At 44.2% G+C, this 21810-nt stretch overlaps 2 protein-coding genes across 6 annotated transcripts in view; one reads left to right on the top strand and one right to left on the bottom strand.

Moving 5' to 3' along the window:
* Sgce (sarcoglycan epsilon) overlaps nt 1-2024 on the bottom strand; it is a 73933-nt gene extending 71909 nt beyond the window's left edge. Inside the window, exon 1 of one of the 5 annotated variants that reach the window (XM_074064726.1) lies at nt 1837-2024. In XM_074064726.1, coding sequence (XP_073920827.1) covers nt 1837-1945 — 109 coding nt within the window. In that variant the 5' untranslated portion in view covers nt 1946-2024. The remainder of the gene's footprint in view (nt 1-1836) is intronic. The other 4 variants (XM_074064725.1, XM_074064727.1, XM_074064730.1 and 1 more) reach the window with 4 other exon arrangements.
* Nucleotides 2025-2222: 198 nt separating this feature from the next.
* On the top strand, nt 2223-14251 carry Peg10 (paternally expressed 10). Its single transcript, XM_074064724.1, is given in 3 exon segments — nt 2223-2457; nt 8373-9538; nt 9541-14251. Coding segments are annotated over 3 exon segments (2349 nt in total). The 5' UTR covers nt 2223-2452; the 3' UTR covers nt 10719-14251.
* Nucleotides 14252-21810: the final 7559 nt, after the last annotated feature.

The following is a 21810-nucleotide window of genomic DNA, read 5'->3' as shown; positions in this document are numbered from 1 at the left end:
TTTTCGCAAAAAATCCTGGCAAACATTTTGAATTGAAAAAGTCAAATTGATTCAAACTCTGAAAGTCTCCGGGGAGGATTTTAAACTTAAATTTTCCTTACTTATTATCTACATTAGATTTTAATCTCACTGTTTTAGAAAAAAGAAAAGATGTCTATCAGTTAACAGCTAGGTGAAGTAACTTTGGATTAAAACACCAACTGCTAAGAATGTTAAAAGTCTAGCAGTCACCAGAAGAATAGTCTATCAAACAGCAATCCTGGAATTATTCTATCTTGCAGAAAAGAGTGAACATCTTTAGTTTAAATTACAAAAGCATTTCTAAAAAGTACCATTATCTCCACCCAACTCCCTTGAAAAATGTCTTTCAGTGTTGGAAATCTGCACTTCATTCAGATTTCTGATGGTCAAAACTTTGTTCCTAATAAAAAGCAAAATCTCAGTAAATGGACTGAAGTTTTGTTTATTCCTTAAAAGGCTCGCTTTTTAAAGTGCGGTCCCTTCCACCTTGTCATGTACAAAGGGTCAAATTCTCGTTTATTCTCTAAGTATATATTTAAAAAAAACAATGAGGTGTAGCAACAGTAGTAAAATATGCTCAATTTCAGTTCTCAAATGCAAATAGGTTTCATCTGTGTTTCAGCAATCTAATTCAGTTGTAGACAACTGATTCCTCCTTTTAACTTAACTTCTTTTACTAAGATTAGCAACAGATTGTCAGTTTTCCTAGCGCCCCATACTTTGAGAAGCTTAGATGGGAGTCTCCGTTAAGATTTTCTCTAGCATCCCTTCTCATCAGTATCTTAGAGTCTTGTAACCCACTGCAATTTTCCCTAATGTAAATATATAGATATGCAGATAAATATATGTTTATACGTGTAAAATCACGCAAATATTTGGAGCCGAATCTCGGCAACCGGCTTCAAAGGATTCAATTTGCGGTTACCGTGACTAAACGCATACATTCACCCTACAAGATGTAGGAAACCGTAACGTTGCAGGGAGACAGCGAGGTCTCCACAGACCTGGCAATCACCACTGAAAGTCCGTGGCTGGCAGCCGCCAGCGCCCGCCAAGTACCCTGGAAGCATCCACAGCTGTTTCCAATTGTTTGTGCTTTCCTGAAATAGCGCACTCGGTGGGGCAATCGGTGCTCCTGGCGGCATCCCTGGCCCAGCCGGGGCTGACCCTGACCTGAGCGCCCTGTTTGGCTCCTAGCATTTCATGATTCTGCTTCCCTGTTTGGTAAAACTAAGAAAAATGGGATTTCCACCACAGAGAAATGAGCTTAAGGAAGAAGGGGGAATTGGGTTTTTGTTTTCTTTTAAATGTCACGTTTTAATGTTCTACTCTCAATGAGATTCAAAAAAAGGAGAAAAGATGGATTATTTGTGCAGAGGACGCATCTTGTTACCCATTTCGTTTGGCTCGCATTTAGGCCAAGGAGCCATAATCGCGGGGTAACGCCCCCGCCCCCAAAATGGGCAAAGACCTCCAGGTCTTGGAGGCCGGAGGGAGAGAGGTCCACCAAGGGGGCCTGGGGGGGGAGGAGTGCTGGGAAGAGAAACTGGAGATGGAATTTCTGCGCCCACTGGGCAGGGAGGGGCCCGCAGGGCTCACAGAAAAAAAAAGGACCAGGGTCAAGCCTGGAAAGGGACCATAGGACCCTTAAGGTGGGGGGTGCGGTGTCCTGGATAGGGGTGCATTGGGGCTTGAGGCATCAAGAGGGGCTGGTGCCCAAAAAGGGCACACCCTGGTACCCGGAACCCGAGTGGGGGAAGGGGAGGCGGCGGCCTGGTGGCCCCCGAGCCTCCACATCGCGCGCAGACCACTAACCTGTCAGTAAGAACGTGCCAGTGGTCGCGGGGCTCATCCTGCGTGTCCCCCGACCCTTTTCCGTCCAAGCACAAGGGTCTCCCAGCTCCCACCACCGGGGCAATTGCATTCTTGGCCCGGCTAGGCCGGCCGTCCTCGATTCTCCCCTCCCCTCCCTTTCTTCTTTCCTCCCAGCTTGGCCAGTTCAGCATCAGCATCCTGAACCCCCCCTCCTTAATCCCATACTCCCCCTAGCGGCGGGCCAGTGCAGCGAGGCCGTCGCCCCCACCCCCACTCCCCATCCCCCCTCCCCGCCCGCCCACGCACCCCCCCCCTCCGCCCCCCAGCCCGCGGAGCACGCTGGGATTTGGCGCCCCCCTCCTCGATTCAGGCTATAAAAGGCATGCAGTCCGGGCTCCGGGTACACGCGCTTCAACTTCGGTTGGTGTGTGTCGAAGAAACCTGACTGCGACCCAAGGAGAACGGCGGAGAGGGTCCACCAGCCTCGCAAGGTCCGCTGAGCGGGCTCGGGTCCGGAGCCACTCCGGGCTGCGAGCACCCAGCGGAGCCCCGCGCCTGGCCAGGTGTGGGACCCCCGTCCTTCCTGTCTTCGCAGAGGAGTCCTCGCGTGGTGAGTATGCGGTGAGGATTTTTTTTTTTAAAGATCACATCCATTCCCCGTTTTTATTGAGAGATGCGGGAGATGGAGTAGCACTCCTGAAAATCTCCGCGCAAACCTTGTCACGCCTTCACTGGCTGAACCCCAAGACAGAGCGGGCAACCGAGCCTTCACAGCTGTGGTCTTCACGACCAAGTCCAGAGACGGGCTGTAGACGGACATGAGCTGCGGACAGAAATGAGCTGCAGACACACATGAGCTACAGACCGATTTGCAATCTGCGCTTCAAATGCGCTGCAAAGTGATACGCGCCACAACTAATAGGCGCTTCAATGCGCTACAAACTGATAAGCGCTTCAGTTGCGCTACAAACGGGCGCTTCATGCGCTTGCAATGCTAATATGAACTGCAGCGATATACCAGGTGACTACTGGTTTGTTCTTTAAATGCTCTACAAATTCTGAGCTGTAGAAGATTAGCGCTACAAAAATGATTTGATTAGCTCTACAACAGCGCTTCATTGCGCTAATAAAGCGCAAGAGCTGCAGAGGTACATGAGCTGCGGAATAATTTACCCGTAAAATGCGCTACAAAGTGGTAAGAGCTTCAAGGGTACATGAGCTGCAGACTGTTCCCACTACAGATGAGCCAGCTGCAGAAGGACTTGGGCTACAGAGTGCAATTACTCTTGTCGTCTTAGAGGGGGACCCACCCTTTCACCTTTTGGAATGGCTCCCACTATATTTTTGTGCGCGATGGGTCTCTGCATGATGGTGCTGTTAGACAAAATGGAGCCCAGGGCAGAAATTAAGTGTTTAACATTCTGCCCACACCATTCCTGCTCTATAGCAGTGGAGTGGAGGGGCACTGACTTTTGGTGATGGCAGAAGAGGCTGCCTGTCTAGTTGCGATTGATTGAAGTGGTGGTGTAGTTGTGGTGGCGCGAATTGGCATCCAAAGCAACAGTTTGTGGAAACTGTCGGCTTGCTGAGTGGGAGGGGGGGTATTGGATGGGAAGGGTGATTGCTCTTTGCTGCATGAAATGAATTTGGTTGTTGGAAGGTGGTGGGAGGGGTTTGGGGAGGGGGCGGGTCTTGCGAGAGGCGTGCAGATATTCTGCGGTCTTGTTGCAGCCAGTCTCAGACCTGCCCCGCCCATCCTAGCGCGCCTTCTCTGCAGTATCTGCTCAGAGCGCGCATGGCACCTCCTTCCTCCCCCCGCGCCTACTTCGCGCGCCTCCCCAGAGCGCGCCTCCCCAGGCCCCGCCTTCCCAGTGCTGACTACTTAAGAGCCATCTGGCACAGACCCCGCCTCAAGGCCTGCCTCCTCTGAGGCAGCCTGCCCCCACCCCGCTGCTCCCAGGCCCCGCCTGCTCTGAGGCAGCCTGCCTCCACCCCACCTCTCCCAGGCCCCGCCTTCTCTGAGGAGGCCTGCCCCCACCCCACCTCTCCAGTACTTTGGCCCCTCTCTGAGCCAGCCTCCTCTGAGCTGGCTTGTAGCCCTGCCTTCCCCAGAGTCCTCCTGCGCTTGCGCAATGTGAGGCTCCCAGCCCCTCCCCTCAGGTCTATGCTTTGCGCTTCTGCGCCCTCCTTGTCTGAGCCTGGCTGCACAGCCCCGCCCCCCTGCGGTTTCTATGCTGCGGTTTTGCTTTTTGTCCACTATTGTCTAATAAATAAAAGAATAATAAAAACAACCATAAAAAAATTAAGAATAGTAATTATACTTGGCATTCGTAATCACTTTTAATAAGTGCCTTGTAATATTATACAACATAATCCCACAATTTAAACTCCTAATAGTGGGTTATGATGGGAACTTCTAAGCTGACATGGCTGGTGCCTCAAAGCAGTTCAGCCAAGTGTCTTTTATTTTAAATAAATTAAATTTTAAAAATTTTCACATTTAACTTTTTTTCTAAGACACTAGTGGACCTACTGGAATCAGAGCTTTGTTGAATACAAAGCAAGGAACAACTTGAACTGTGCTTTACAGGAGTTTCAAGGGTTGTTGGTGTTGCTGGCTTGACCTCTAAGGGTGAGGCATTTGTGTGAATTGGAACCTCAGGGTTTGTTCTTGGAAATTCCAGGGGCTTGGCCCAGGCTAGCCTGCCTACATATAATCAAGTGTGCCTGGCACCTGGTGGGCAGTCATTAATTATGCATTCAGTGTCCAGAGTAAATTAGTTTAATTGTAAACTTGCTGCAGGTTTGCAGGTGTATTCTGGTTTCTTGTTCATCTGTCGTATGGCACTTTGCTGTCCTGGGATGTGTTGCACCTGAAAGTTTTTTTTTAATTAAAAATGTATATGTATTTGAACTCCAATAATGTAAGCTGTAATTATAATATAAAACTAAATCAATTTAAATTATTCCAAGTAATTAGCTTTTTTCATAAAAAGCTAATTATTTAAATATTCCAAGTAATTAGCTTTTTTCATAAAAAGCTAATTATTTGTTATCTCCATGTAATTAGCTTTTTTCATAAAAAGCTAATTACTTAAATTTTGGGCAAGTGGGTTATTAATGGTACATATTGACATTTAAAATTTGTGTGATGTAATGTAAAGTGGTTACATTACAAAATATAGATTGTTTCAACTGGCATAATTAAACATCTGTGTAACTTACAGATGTACCATGCAAAATGATTATAACCAAATGAAGAAATACAAAAAACTGGTTCATATCTTACAAACTATGAGTCAGCATACTCCCCCATATCAGTAGCCCTCCAATCCCCCTCCCTAAAAGTATATAGTCTATGAAAAATATGTGCTTATAATTACAGCTTTAAGTCTGCTTCCTCTTTGGGAATTCTGTATCTGCGTATTAAAGAGGTTCAAAACGTGCATATTAATAGAATTTATATTTCACAAATGATAAAAAAATTGAACAACAAATTTGAAAATTTAAAACTGTGAGTTGCTTAAATGTGTTTCAGTTCCTAATGGGACATTTATATTAGTTGTTTTTTGGCTATTGTTGCTCTTTGGTGTGTCTGGGAAATAAAAAAAGTTTTTAGAAGTCACTGTGGAGAGTTAATAATCAAATAAGCTTAACTTCTAATAAGACAGACACTGAAATCTCTATCGTGTATAAAGATGACATCTGTCCAACCAGCTTGGCTTTATGCAGTGTGACCTCTCAGTTCTCAGGAATGGAACCTCTTTGACCCCACCTCTCCCAAGTTCAAGCCCCCGTTGGGTGGGGGGTGGTTTAAGGAGCTAGAGATTTATAAGTCAAATCAAGTAACAATGCTCCTTGCCTCACATTAACTTGTGCTGCCCCAGTTCAATTTAAACATTTTTGTACTTAAACTTACTGTTGCCCACTACCCTGTTACTTTTAATGGTTAAACTATTCAGCTTTGGATTAGAGGCCCACGCAAAAATTGCAAACCTCCCCCTCCCGCAAGTGGGAGTCTGGGGCCTGTTATTGGTAAAGGTCGGAGGTCTTAAACTGGTGACCTCACAGGCCAGATAAGACTTTGAATTTGTTTAACTAGCGCCGTATTCAAGAGTTAAAAAGAAGAAAAAGTGAACGTCTTGTGGTAGGAGGGGTTACATACTTGTATCCCCTCCCTCTTATTTTAGCTATTGGCTGTTTTCACTTTTCAACTGCCTTCCTGTATAATAAAGGCATCTGAATTTTTAACCTTTATTGATCTGTTTCCCTGAACAGTATATTGATTGCTGATTTCCTAATGTAATTTCTATCCAATCACTATTTCTTGTAAGTATTAAAACCCCCAGGCCTAGGCTTCAATAAAGCCCACCCCTTCTCTGGTTGAAAGGTTGTTACCTTTCCTGACCTGGGTCAGGCTGCACAGGGCCAGGATGAGAATGCTCTTTAATGTGCTTGTTTCAAAAGTATTACTGTCTAGATGACAGTGGCGTTTAGTCACCTGACCTGTGCTTATTAGTCGCTGGATGGGAAGGATAATGGAGAATTAAAACTCTAAATAAATGAAAATTGCATCATTGTGACTTTAGACCAACTGTCACAGGTTCTGTGTGTTTATTGTGTTCTCGTTATCTTCTAAACGTGAATATTTTATCTGGAATGTTAATTATGCATTGTTTTTTGTAGCCTAGAATACTAAAGTAATTAAGAAGCAGGGTAAAACGATTAAAGTGGCACACTAATCACTGGTTCCCTAAGGACAGGCTGTATGGCCACTCCTTGGAGGACATAGGTGGTCAGTTGGGCAGGGGAGGGGCTTAAGAAAGGCAGAGGTGTTGGAAAAAGGGAAGGAAAGGGTGGGGCTTCTGAGCTCAGGTGTCATGTTTGATTACCCCTCCCTTTCCTTCTTTTTCTTTATACCCCATTGGTTGAAATATTACTTATTATTCATCTAACTTTTCTAATTAACAGATGTAATTAGTCTTCATTTTTGCTTTGACATGTCACAGAGAAACAAGTTGTATTTTTAAACTTTAAACTTTTTAATTTAAAAAGTTCAAGACTTAAAAAGTTTTAGAACTTCAAAAAAACTTTTAGAACTTTTAAAACTAAGTTTCAAACTTTAAAAAAAGTTTGTTAAACTTCTAAAAACTTTATTAAGTTTTCTGGCAAAGAAGTTTTGAAACCTTTTTGAATTTTAATAAATTAGTTTTTAAACTTTTTATGTATTTAAATTTTCCACATTTGGGATTTGACTGTCATTGGAAATATTAAATGATTAAATCAATCTAAGTGCATTTAACCCTATTATCAGGAAGTACACAGGCAGACACTGTGTTATGATTTATTGTACATGTGATTTATTGTCCTCACACTTATAATTAGAATACTTACACCCCCAGCTCTACCCCACCCCCACACATGTCCACTCACCGGAAGTAGTGCACCCCCTCCCACCTTAACATTATAAGCCTTTGGGTGGGGCTGTGCTGACAAAGTTGATTGGACCCAGGCGTTGTAACTGGTAACTGCAGGACAAAGTCCTGGACTTGACCAATGCAGTATTTAAAAACAATTAAATATATATATGTGGAAAATGGATGCCCAAGTTGCTGTAATTGCAGCCCCTCCCCATTTGTATAAAAAGTTACTTTTCTAATTAATAACCTTATTAGTGTCAGCTAACAGTTTGAACATTCACTCTGTGATTTGTCTGCATTAATTAAATCACAATAGATTTAAGGTATAGTATTAGTGGACATTCACTCTGTGATTTGTCTGCATTATGTAATTAAATCTTAATAAATTTAAGGTATACTATGATTAGGCATCTCTGAAAAAGTCCCATTTTATCACTCCGTTCTTTGTAGGAGGCATCAATTAATATTTGTTGAATGACTGCAAAATGAGGAGGTAAACTAACATACACCTGTTGCTGTTCAGTGCCATTTGTTCTCTTGGGGAAGTTAAATTATGGTCAGAGAAGTAATTAGAGTCTTGTGGCTTTTGTGATGGCTGTTGTTTGATTTGATAACTAGTTACCTTCTCTTCGGGGGTCCTGAGTATGACAGTTGTCCAGAATGAACCTTGCTTTTGCAGAGTTGATGAATGTAGCATTGTTATTTTAATACCTTCCCTTTTGTGGTTTCTTATTGATTGACTTCTCTAATAATAAAAGTTACTGTTTTGGAATTATTTTGCATAACTTATTTGGTATCCATGTTTGCCTTGAAAGTTTCTTGCTCTCTACTTCACACATAATTAGTTGTTTGTCACATGTCAGCATTCTTTTAGTCTCTAAAGGTAAGCATGCTGACAATAAAGTTTATGTATTGTTGAATCATAAACAGGTGACTTTTAAGAGGAAAAGGTCATTTGGACTTCAAAAAATGATGTGCTTTTGGTCATCTATTGTGATTGATAACTTCCATTTTCTTTTGAGGGTGTTTTCTTTATTTAGTAATTACTAATACTATTAAACACTAATGTGGCTTTAAGTGTCTATGTTGAATGTATGCTCTTATTTTCATTTACAGAAACAAGCGGGTTTTGAGAACAAAGAGGAGAAGGGGTGGAAGAGGGGGCCAGGATCCAGGCCTCCATCCCCACAGGAGTGAAGTCACACCTGGGAGTTCTCCTCCCACCCCCACAGCTGCCATGGGCCCCGGGTCTGCCGACTGCCCTCCTCCCCCTCCTCCCCCTCCCCCCAACAACAACAACAACAACAACTCCAAAGGCCACAACAGCCCCTGTGTGCCCAACATGACCGAGCGCAGAAGGGATGAGCTGTCCGAAGAGATCAACAACCTGAGAGAGAAGGTCATCAGGCAGTCGGAGGAGAACAACAACCTGCAGGAGCAGGTGCAGAAGCTGGAAGAGGAGAACAGCACCCTCCGTGAGCAAGTGGAACCCGTTCCTGAGGATGACGAGGATGACATTGAGCTCCAAGGTGCTGCAGCCGCTGCTGTCCCTACCACTCTCGTCGAGGAAGAGTGCCCTGAAGACCTGCCCGAGAAGTTCGATGGCAACCCAGACATGCTGGCTCCCTTCATGTCCCAGTGCCAGGTCTTCATGGAAAAGAGCACCCGAGATTTCTCACTTGACCGTGTCCGTGTCTGCTTCGTGACAAGCATGATGACCGGCCGCGCTGCCCGGTGGGCCTCAGCCAAGCTGGAAAGATCCAATTATCTGATGCACAACTACCCCGCCTTCATGATGGAAATGAAGCATGTCTTTGAAGACCCTCAGCGGCGAGAGGCTGCCAAACGCAAGATCAGACGTCTGCGCCAGGGCATGGGATCTGTCATCGACTACTCCAACGCTTTCCAGATGATCGCCCAGGACCTGGACTGGAACGAGCCTGCGCTGATTGACCAGTACCACGAGGGCCTCAGTGACCACATTCAGGAGGAGCTATCCCACCTCGAAGCCGCCAAGACGCTGTCCGCGCTCATCGGCCAGTGCATCCACATTGAGAGGAGGCTGGCCAGGGCCGCTGCCGCACGCAAGCCACGCTCCCCACCCCGCGCGCTCGTGATGCCTCACTGCCACCAGGTGGACCCCACTGAGCCCGTGGGAGGGGCCCGCATGCGCCTGACCCAGGAGGAGAAGGAGAGACGCCGCAAGCTGAACCTGTGCCTCTACTGTGGGAATGGAGGGCACTACGCCGACAACTGTCCTGCCAAGGCCTCCAAGTCTTCACCGGCGGGAAACTCCCCGGCCCCGCTGTAGAGGGACCTTCAGCGACCGGGCCAGAATTAATAAGGTCCCCACAAGATGATGCTGCTTCATCACCACACTTGCAAGTCATGCTCCAGATCCATCTCCCGGGCAGACACACCCTGTTCGTCCGAGCCATGATCGATTCTGGTGCTTCTGGCAACTTCATCGATCACGAATATGTTGCCCAAAATGGAATTCCTCTGAGAGTCAAGGACTGGCCAATACTTGTGGAAGCGATTGATGGGCGCCCCATCGCCTCGGGCCCTGTCGTCCACGAAACCCATGACCTGATAGTTGACCTGGGAGATCACCGCGAGGTGCTGTCCTTTGATGTGACCCAGTCTCCGTTCTTTCCTGTTGTCCTGGGGGTGCGCTGGCTGAGCACACATGACCCTAACATCACCTGGAGCACCCGATCGATCGTCTTCGACTCCGAATACTGCCGATACCACTGCCGGATGTATTCTCCCATACCTCCGCCCCTCCCACCACCAGCGCCGCAGCCGCCTCTTTACTACCCAGTCGACGGATACAGAGTTTACCAACCAGTGAGATACTACTATGTACAAAACGTGTACACCCCAGTGGATGAGCACGTCTACCCGGATCACCGGCTGGTCGATCCCCACATCGAAATGATCCCTGGAGCGCACAGCATCCCCAGCGGACACGTGTACTCCCTGTCTGAACCTGAAATGGCCGCTCTCCGTGACTTCGTGGCGAGAAACGTGAAGGATGGGCTGATCACCCCCACCATTGCACCCAACGGAGCCCAAGTCCTCCAAGTGAAGAGGGGATGGAAACTGCAAGTGTCCTACGACTGCCGAGCTCCAAACAACTTCACCATCCAAAATCAGTACCCTCGCCTGTCTATTCCAAATCTGGAAGACCAAGCGCACCTGGCCACCTACACCGAATTCGTTCCTCAAGTACCTGGATACCAGTCCTACCCCACTTACACCACCTATCCGACCTACCCGGTGGGATTTGCGTGGTACCCCGTGGGACGAGATGGACAAGGAAGATCTCTCTACGTACCTGTCATGATCACTTGGAATCCACACTGGTACCGCCAGCCGCCGGTGCCACAGTATCCGCCGCCGCAGCCGCCGCCCCCGCCGCCGCCGCCACCGCCACCTCCATCCTACAGTACCATGTAAATACCTGTCTGTCCTCCAGGATCTCCGCCCTCAAAGTTAGTTGCTGTACAGCTTCTCAGTCAGTGACTGTGTGCTAAGTTGAGCTACTACATCCTCAGGTCACGCGAGGCACATCCTTTCTGAAAGGCAACAAAAGGTCAGAATTGGCACACACTCTAAATTCTCGGTTTTCCACTTTGACTGCCATCTAAAGTACAGACTGCCAAATTTCTTTACAGAGAAGCTGATGCAAACACAGGAAATGCTGATTTCTTTATGGAGGGGGAAAGAAAAAGGGGGAGGACGTGACCTTTCTTGCAGTTCGGTACTCTGTCAACATCACTGGAGGACCGACGCCTTATGAAGGAAGCCACAGTTACTGGTGCAGTATGGAAAGGCTTCCGTGATCCTCTTGCTGCACCCTTGGAAACTTCACCATCTTTGAACTCCACCGTCATGGTTCCGTTAATTCCTAAGGAGCAGCAACTCGACTGGTTTTCCCAGGAGCGGGCAAAACCCACTGCAACGGAAACACCTCAGGCTTGAAAAGGGAAGTGCTCTCTCTGACAGACTCTTGCATGTTAAGAGTGTGTCTTCTCATCCTGGTGCAAATCCCGTGTACCCAAGAACTCTGGCTTTGACACAACATCTTACCATCATCATGCCAGTAATGGCTTCCACAAACCTGGTGGCTCCAAGTGTGTTAGGTGTTTGTGGAATGTTGTGACGACCTCTCAATCATCTGTGAGGGCTAAAGAGTAGTAAATCAAAAGGACTCCTTCATCCTATACCCAACCCCTAAGAGAGCCTCTGAGGTCATTGTTACCAACTGGTTTTTTGGAAGAATTTTCACAAATGTTGTTAGTTGGCTGGAAAAACACCAGCTGAAGTTTGGGAAGCATCTGTTCATGTGTCTGCCTCCATGTGTACCTGGGCATTCCATCATCAGTCCCCTTACTAGACTGTACCAGGAGGATGCTTAGAGAGGGGAAATGATTAGCACCCAGACCACACTTCTTTGCATGGGAGGATGTCTCTGAGGAAGAGGAATTATAGAGCACTGGGCACTATCTTGAGGAGTGCTGTCAATGGATGAAAGGCCTCAGAAAGCAACCCATGTGACAACACAAGAGTTGTCCTTGTGCTAACCTGGGACTGCCTGACTTCTTTTAGCCTGGTCCCTTGCTACTACCTTGAACCATTTGTCTAACCTCTTTTTCTGTTTAATTCCTTACTACTGCCATTTAACCCTGCTGCAGGATTTTTGTCACCTTCCTGCCTGGTTGCTGAGACTCCATTTTGCTGCTGTGTGGAGGTGAAAGGGGCAGACTTGAAGGAGCACGTGTTTCAACACACTGTCTCCAGTTGCCAAAACACAGTTTGAGCAGTAGGAAGCAACATGGATTACATTTCAAATTACCTGTCACGAAGAGGAGTCTTAACGGTGAAGTTTCCTTTTCCATTAACTTCATCTTCATTATCACCCACCCTTATCCTTGCATGTTTAAATACTTAAGTTTTAGTTGAGTAGTGTCCTTTAACAGTGTTTTTAAGTGGTGACTGTGCTTTCAAAAAAATTCCATTGAATTAAAAGTACTATCCAATTCTTACAAATTAAAAACAAAAAACTTAAGATATTCTTTACTGTGAACTTACAACACTGTGAATGAGAGGCTCTGAACTGGAGTATTTATACAATCTTCAATTTTAATTAATCTCAATTTTATCAATTGGGCCTTAAAAAATCACACATAAGATTATACATGTTCAGAGAAGAAACCTAATTGGCTCCTTTACCCAAAACAACTTTTCCTTGTTTTCTTCAATGGAATCAGAAGGCTTGTCAATCACTCATGTGTTTTAGTAATTACTTTTAAAATGGTGCATTTGTGCTTCTGGACTTGTGAAGCGTCACTTCTGTTTACCTCAAACCTCAATTCCATCCTCCATACATTTGAACTTTAAGCTGCAGAATGCCTAGAAATAGGCCATTATCTGCAGCCCTGGCATGTGCACACGGACATTTGCCACCACCACAAGCAGACATCTGGAGAAGTTGGCCAACGACAAGGGGAGTCAGGGAGAGCAGCTCACCAACAACCTTCCTGACCACATTGGACTGTTCAGTAAAGCTTGTGACTTTTTGGCAGTGTGTACTATGCTCTATTACTATATATATTATCTATAGGTGTTAGATGTTAAGGATAAGTAATCTTACATTTATGCTATAGTATTGAAATTTGAATAAGTTTCCTTTCTCGCGATTGATTTATTTTGTTTCTGTTGATCAAATTTATGTTAATTGGATTCTTTAAATTTTTTTGGCATTTCAAGTTTTGTTTGGCCTTTATTCATAAGAAAGAAGTTAGAAAGGGAGCAGAAAACAAACTGACAAAGTTAATTAATTGACTGTTGGCTCAAATTAAGAAGATGTAAGTGCTCCCGCTGCTAGTCAGCCTGAGAAGAAGTAGCTGAGGTCATCATGGTAAGATTTTGAAATGAGGAAATTTACATACATTTATGAAGGGTCAGTTTAGTTGAGCAAGGAGGTATTTGTTGATTAAATCTTATAAAGACATGAACATGTAGGTGCACAAATTAAGAGGGACCCATCTTTATGGTGTGATCTGGAATGAGGTTTAAGTTTGCAGGTACCTCTTGGAGTCCTGACTTGATCCAGCTGTCATCCACCACAGACATCTTACATCACAAGCAGTTCCAAGATGGCAACAGAGAACAACCTGCTAGAAAGGCATGAGCAGTAATGAAGTACCACCTGTGGAAAAGAAGAGCCCAGTGGGAATCATGCCACATTTTCATCTACAGAGAGAACAAACATCTGATGGGACTGAAAGTTCTTTGTTGTTTCAGATTGTAGGACGGTATTGAATTGTTTTTCTTTCTTTCTGTTTTCAGTTTTAAGTAATAGGGGATATATATCATAAGTACTTTAGTGTGGGAGGGATTAGTAAGTAGTCTTTAAGTGGGTGGGATTATTTAGGAAGTTAGGATAATATTATGTATTAGATATCTCAATAAGTGGACACGTGTACTTACTTATGGCCCTTTACCCTATAATTCTTACCTTTAAAGATTTCCAGTAAACTCAGAGGGAACTGCAGGGAGATCAACCTATTTAGGGTGAATTGGACACTGATAAAACCTTAGTGAAAGTTCAAAGATGATTGGATTGACAATTTAATAAAAGCCCTAGGTATTAACTCCAGGGATCAGATTGTAAGCAAAGCCTTTACAGAGTTACAAGGCAGATTAGGTACCCCTTTGATAAATTGTTGCTGGAATGAAATTGATAATGATGGATGGTAAATATTCATGGAAGTTGTAAGAAAGTGATGAAAAAATTCCTTGTTCTTTCCCCTGTCAGTAACCCTCCTCTTACCCCCACCCTTCCCACCTACCCATCCCACCTCCCAAATCCTACCCTTCCTTCAAACTGCATTGCTGTATTCTCTTTACTCTATTTCTCTGTATTTACTAATATTGTATTGATGTTATAATAAAAATTCAATAAAGATTTAGTGGTTAAGTGCAAACTGTGTCCTGATCATTTCTGCGTCTACCTGCATCAAGAGCAGAGGGTGGAGCAATGGGGAGGGTGGAGGATGAGAAGAGAGGGTGGGAGGCTTAGAAGAGGGGGGAAGAAGGGGTTATGGGGAAGAGAGGTGGATTAGAAGAGAGGATGGGGAAGAGTGGGAGTGGGGTGAGTTTGGGATTGGGGTGATGGTTAATAAACATCAATCACACAATCCCATATCAGTGATACACTGAGAGCACTCCAAATCAACTCATATACTCCATCTGCAAAAGTATAACATAAAATAAAAACCAATTAACAATGACTCCCATGACATAACTTTTTCAGCTCAGTATGACTTGGAATACTTGAAATTTATTAATAGGAGCAGGGAGGGAGGGACAGTAGGGAGAGTAGGGAGTAGGAAGAAGAGTGTGGGGGGGGTGGGAAGAGAGGGTACAGAGGTTGGGAGTGGGATAAGTTTGGGATGGGGATGGTGTATAAAGGATACATCAGTCACACAACATAGTATTGATTATATGTGCAGAATACCCTGGGAAATCAACCACTTTATTCCACCTGCAAAACATTAGCATACATAAAGTCACAAATAGTGACATAATTAACATCTTTATCAATATTATTTGGAATAGTGGAGATTTATTCATTGGAGTGGGGAGGATGATACAATGGAAAGGTGGGAAGATGGGAGAAGAGGGTGGGAAGGATAGGAGTGGGGTGAGTCTGGGATGGAAGTGGTGTTTAAAACACATCAATCATGCAACCCAGTGTCAATGGTATACTGATACATTCCAGCTGCAAAATGATAACATAAAACTAACAATGACAAACTTTTTAATATCATATTCAGAATAGTTTAGATTTATTAATTGAAGTGAGGTGGGAGGGCCAGGAATGGAATCACGAGATGGGGTAGGTGTGGGGAGGGGAAGAAGGGTGAGAAGGTAGTAAGTTTGGGGTGGGGGTGGTGTTTGGAAAACACATCAATCGCACAGTACGGTGTCAATGATACACTAAGAACACTACAGGAAATCAACTAATACATTCCAGCTGCAAAAATAACATAAAACCACTAATTAACAGTGACTCCCAAACAAACTTTAATACCAATATTACTTTGAGTAGAGGGGACGGTGGGGGGGATGAGAAGAGGGGAGGGTGGAGAGGGGGAGAGATGAGAAGAGTAGAGAGAGTGGGGAATGAGAAGAGGAGAGTGGGCAGGATGGGGGATGAGAAGAGAGGCAGTAGAGAGGGTGGGGGATGAGAAGAGAAGGGGAATAGGGTGGGGGATGAGAAGGGAGAGTGGAGAGGGTGGGAGATGAGAAGACAGGGAAATGGGGAGGGGAGGGGATAAGGAGAGTGGAGGGGAGATGAGGGGAAACAAAAGGTGGTGAATAGGGAGTGTGGGGGATGAGACTAGAGGGTAGAGGAGAGTAGAGCAGGTGGGGGATGAGTAGAGAGGGGGAACAGAGAGGGTGGGGGATGAGTAGAGAGGGTGGGGAGAAGTAGAGAGGGTGGAGGATGAGTAGAAAGGGTGGGGGATGAGTAAAGAGGGTGGGGAATGGGGAGGGTGGGAGAGAGTGGGGGATGAATAGAGAGGGTGGGGGATGAGAAGAGGGAACAGAGTGTAGGGGATGAGTAGAGAGGGTGGGAGATGAGAAGAGAGGGAAATGGGGAGGGGAGGGGATGAGGAGAGTGGAGAGGGGGATGAGAAGAGGGGAAACGGGGAATGGGGAGTGTGGGGGATGAGTACAGAGGGTGGGGGAATCAGAAGAGGGTGGGGGAGATTAGAGAGGGTAGGGAATGGGGAGGGTGGGGGATGAGAAGAGGGGGAACAGAGGGAAGGGGATAAATAGGATGGTGAATGGGGAGGGTGGGAGAGGGTAGGGGATGAGTAGAGAGGGTGGGGGATGAGAAGAGAGGGGGAACAGAGGGTAGAGGATGAGTAGAGGGTGGGGGATGAGTAGAGAGGGTAGGAGATGAGAAGAGGGGGAACAGAAAAGAGTAGGGGATGAGACAGGAGAGTGAAGAGTGGGGGATAAGAGAAGAGAGCAGAAAGTGGGGGATGAGGAGAGTGGAGAGGGTGGGGGATGAGAAGAAAGGGAAATGGGGAGGGGAGGAAATGAGAGTGGAGAGAGGGGATGAGAAGAGGGGAAATGAGTGGGGAATGATGAGTAGAGGGCGAGGGAAGACTAGAGGGTAGGGGATGGAGAGGAGGAGCAGAGAGGGTGGGGAATGGGGAGGGTGGGAGAGGGTGGGGGATGAATAGGGTGGGAGAGGGTGGGGGATGAATAGGGTGGGAGAGGGTGGGGGATGAGTAGAGAGGGTGGGGGTTGAGAAGAGAGGGGAAACTGTAGGGGATGAGTAGAGAGGGTGGGGGATAAGTAGAGAGGGTGGGGGATAAGTAGAGAGGGTGGGGAATGGAAAGAGTGGGAGAGGGTGGAGGATGAGAAGAGAGGGAACAGAGAGGGTAGGGGATGAGTAGAGAGGGTGAGGGACAGTAGAGAGGGTGGGGATGAGAAGAGAGGGGGAACAGAGGGTAGGGGATTAGTAGAGAGGGTGGGGGATGAAAAGAGAGGGTAGGGATGGGAAGAGGGTGGGGGATGAGTAGAGAGGTGAAGGATAAGAAGGGGAACAGAGGTGGAGGATGAGGAGAGAGGGTTGGGGATGAGAAGAGGGGGAACAGAGGGTGGGGAGTGGGAGAGGGTGGGGCATGAATAGAAAGGGTGGAGGATGAGAAGAGAGGGACGTGGGGAGGGTGGGGGATGAGAAGAGGAAAGAGTGAAGAGAGGGTAAAGGATGGGAGGAGGGGTGGGAAGGTTTGAGTATGGATGGATTTGGGATGAGTTGTCAATCACACAACTCAGTACCAATTATATGCTCAAAATACCTCAGGAAATCAGCTCATATATTCCAGCTTTAGAACATTAGCACACATAATAATAAGGTCATCAATTTATACTGAATCCAGTGATAAGATAAACTGCATTTGATATCAATATTACTTGAGATAGTTGAGATTTATTCATTGGAGTGGGGAGGGTGAGCAAGTGGGGGAGGAAAAGGGGATCACAAGAAGTGGCGGGGGATGGAAAAAGGGGAGGGGAAGGGTGAGAGGGTGGTGAGTTTGGGATAGGGTGGTTGTTTGAAAAACACATCAATCACATAGTCCAGTGTCAATGATACACTAAGAACACTCCAGGAAATCAACTAATATATTCCAGCTGCAAAATGATAACATAAAATAAAACCACTAATTAATAGTGAGTCCAGTGACAAACTGGTATTATAATACATGAGATTTATTAATTGTGGTAGGAAGGACAGTGGGGAGAGTGAGTGGAGGGTAAGGGGATAGGAAAAAGGAGGCACTGGGGAGGGGGTGGAAAGAGTAGAAATGAGGTGGAAGGGCTTGAGATGAAGGGTGGTATATATCATTCACAGAACCTACTATCAAGGATATACTCACAGTACTCCAGGAAGTCAATTAATTCATTATAGCTGCAAAGCATACATCAAGTAGTAGTGAGTCCAGTGACTTAATAAACTTTAGTATCAATATTATTTTGGATAGTTTAAATTCATTAATCAGAGTGGAAGAGGGATGGGGGAGAGTGGAGAGGGTGAGAATAGATGTGACTTTGAGATATGGATGGTGTATAGAGAACAAATCAATCATACAACCTAGTATCAATTATGTACCCAGAATACCCCCAGAGAATCAGCTAATGTATTTCAGCTGAAAAAATTAGCATATAATAATAAAGCAACCAATTAATAGTGACTCTAGTTACACAGCAAGTTATTTTTGCTATTAATGTTACTTGGAGTACTTGAGGTTTATTATAGGAGAGAAGATGGAGAAAAATGGGGAGGAAGGGAGCAAATAAGAAGGGGAGTAGGAAGGGTGGGAAGAAAGGGTTGGATAGCACATAAAGTACACACCAATCACACGGCATATTGTTTCTGGGTATATCAATGATACACCCAGAAAGCCATTAGAAATCAAGTAGTTTATGCCATGGACTATATATATATATATAATAAAGTCACCTACTAATAGCAACTGATGACATAATATAGTAAGTTTTACTTGTAATATCAAATTTTCTTTGAATACTTGAGATTTATTAACAGGAGTGGGGAGGGTGGCACAGTGGAAAAAGTGAGGGAGAGGGTGGGCAGACAGGGAAAAGGGGGAAACAGGAGAGGGAGGTGTAGGAATTAGGTTAAAGTTGAGGGTGAGGAGTGGTGTATAAAGAACATATCAGTCATTCAACTCAATATCAGTGATACACCCAGAATACCCCAGGATATCAACTAATGCATTCCAGAATCGTAAAGCCATCAATTAACAGTGACCAGTGACATAACAAATTTTAGTTTTAATATAAACATTGCTTACAATTCTTGAGTTTTATTTTCACTGGAGTGAGGAGGATGGGAGAGTGGGGGTATGGCATCACAAGACTTGGTGGGTAATGTGAGGAGTCAGGGGGATGGGTGGGAGAGGGGTAAATTTGGGATGGGAGTGGTGTATAAAGAGTACATCAATCACACATCCCAGTGTCAATTATATACTGAGAATACTCTAAGAAATCAAGTAGTATATTCCAGCTACAAAACATTAGCATATAAAATAAAACCACCATTCAACAGCAGCTGCAATGCAGTGACATAAACAACTATTTTTAATATCAATATTACTTGAAGTACTTGAGATCTAATCATTGGGGTGGAAAGGGAGGAGAGAGTAGAGGATAGGAAGACGGGGGAATGGGAGGGGTGGGGGATGGAAAGAAGGGTGGGAAGATTTGAGTGGGGAACCAAGTACCAATTATATACCCATAATACCTCAGAAAATCAGCCCATATATTCCAGCTGCAGAGCATTAACACACATAATAATAAAGCCATCAATTTATACTGAATCCAATGGAAAAAACTGCATTTTTATATCAATATCACTTGAGACAGATGAAATTTATTAATTGGAGTGTAGAAGGTTCAACAGTGAGGTGAGAGGAAAAGGGGATCACACGAAGGGGTGGGGAATAGAAGAATAAAAGAAGGGGGGACGTTTGGAAGGGGGTGATTTGGGACTGGGGTGGTATATAAAGAATACATCAATCAGACCACCCAGTGTCAATTATATACCCAGAATACCCCCATCAAATCCACTACTATTCCAGCTGCAAAACATTAACATATGCAATAAAACCACTTACTAATAGTGACTCCAGTGACATAATGAAACAAACTGTATTTATTAACACCAATTTTGCCTGGAATACATGAGATTTATTAATAGGATTAGGAGGATGGGAAAAATGTAGAAATTAAGAGTGAAGGGTAGAAAGCAGGGGTGAATGGGGATGGTAGAGAGATGGGCAGAAAGGATGGGAGGCCAGGAAGTGGGAGTGAGGGTGGTGTAAATATAGGGCATGTGTATCACAACCCTATGTTGATCATATACCCAGAATGCCCCAGGGAATAAACTAATTTATTCCAGAAACAAAATTTTAACATAAAAAGCAAGCCACCAATTAATAGTGACTCTAGTAATAAGCTACTTTTTATATTAATTTCGCTTAGAGTACTTGATTGAGATTTATTAACAGAAACACAATGGGGCAGTGGGGAGGATGAGAGGAGTGTGGGGAGACAGGAAGAGTTGTATGTAGGATGAATCAGTGCACAGGTTGAGCAGTGTGGCAGTCATACAAAGAACCCATCATTCACACAACCCAGTATCAGTGATTATACCCTGAATTCCCCCAGGAAATCAAATAATTCCAGCTGCAAAACTTCAGCCTACATAGTAACCACCAATTAATAGTGACTCTGGTGATATAATAAACTTGATTTTTAATATCAATTTTACCTGGAAAATTGAGGTCTATTAATAGAAAGTTATAAAACATTGAGGACTTAAACGAAGACATACTAAGTGCAGTAGAGACATGTAAAACCAACATCAAGATTTATTTTTAATAGCAATTAACACTAAAAAATAATCAGCATGACAATGATATTCATTAAATAAAAATGGGGTCATGAGGCATTCATTCTATCAGATTTAAAAATATAATGACATCAATCAGAGTTACAGAGCAATATGTTGCATATAGAAAATATGAAGAGGGACTCTAAATTTTCCCACTTTCCTAGGCTTGCTGGGTTCATAGGATGTAATTACATAAATGTGGTTTATCAGAAAGATGGTAAGTAAAAGGCAATATCTGAGATTGATGAAGAAGACACAACTATAAGCTGTTACTCCCTCGGAAACCACCCATCTAGCCCAGCATGCTTAGGCTTCTGTAGTATGCAGGGTTGTCAGTGGAGTTGGTGACATTGAGAATGGAGATGCTCAGCCAAGAACCACTTAGCTATCAAATGACTACTTAGTGATTTACTTATAATTTAAATAATATGGTATAAAGTTGGTTATCCAAATCACTTGGAAAAAAATTGAAATATCATATTCATTCCTGTTTTACGACTTCGCTATTTCACATCCAGAACCCCACTATTTTTCAAAATCCATATGAACAAATGAACAAACAAAATTTAAACACAAAAAGATGCTGAACCTAAAGCTTGCATTAAATTAGGTTGTGTAGCAAGTCAGAATATTAAACTTCCTTTTACAAGCAATGGCACTAATTTTTGAATTTTTTATGAAAGAAATCCCTCTAATCCAATGTAGCAGATGCCAGTAATTACTCAAAACAATTTCTTAAAAATGAGGACCACACCATGTTAATTTAAAATCCTCAATGTGCATTTTACTTGTTTATCTTGCTAGAGGTCTATCTCTTTACTGGTAAGAGTTCTCAATTGCCTTTTTAAACAAATTATATCAGCAGTGCAAATTAGAAGTTACACCACAATAGAAAGATAACTTTTAAAAACATGTAAGAGCAATTAAATATCACTTTTGAATTCAGAATAATCAAGGACTACAAGAAGGAAGAATTTAATGGTGTGGGAGGGTAAAGAATATAATAGTAATAGTAATAATAACTTAGATGAATGTGTTTGAATTCACAAAGATAAAGAACATAAAACAGAACATGAAAATATTCAGTACAGACCTTATGAAGTATTTGATGACTGTCCTAGTCCATTTTGTGTTGCTGTAAGAAAATACTTGCTACTTTATAAAGGGAAGAGGTTTATTTAGCCTGCAATTCCTATGTCTGAACACTTCAAACTGTAGCATCCCTATGGGACCCTCCTTGGGTATCTCATAACCCGGAATCAGAAAGGAAGCAGTTATATGCAAAAGAGACCATGCTGATGGCTGTGCATTATCACTTGCTTTTCTGGTTACTAATCCAGTCACTTGAGACCTGACCCACTCCCTTGAGATGGGTATTAACCCAGGGGTGGTGTCCTCATGACATAATTACCTCCCTTAAAAGCCACTTCAAAACTGTTACGTTGGGGAATTAATCCTCAATAGGATTTTTGCTGGAGATAAACTATATTCAAACACAAAAGCACCTGATTATTTTCCTGGAGCTATTAAGTAACATTCACTCTCCACTCT

The sequence above is a fragment of the Castor canadensis genome, chromosome 2, assembly GCF_047511655.1.
Source record: "Castor canadensis chromosome 2, mCasCan1.hap1v2, whole genome shotgun sequence".
NCBI classification, from domain to species: Eukaryota; Metazoa; Chordata; class Mammalia; order Rodentia; family Castoridae; genus Castor; species Castor canadensis.
The sequence above is the reverse complement of the archived record's forward strand: the minus strand, read 5'-3'. Positions and strand labels throughout refer to the sequence as shown.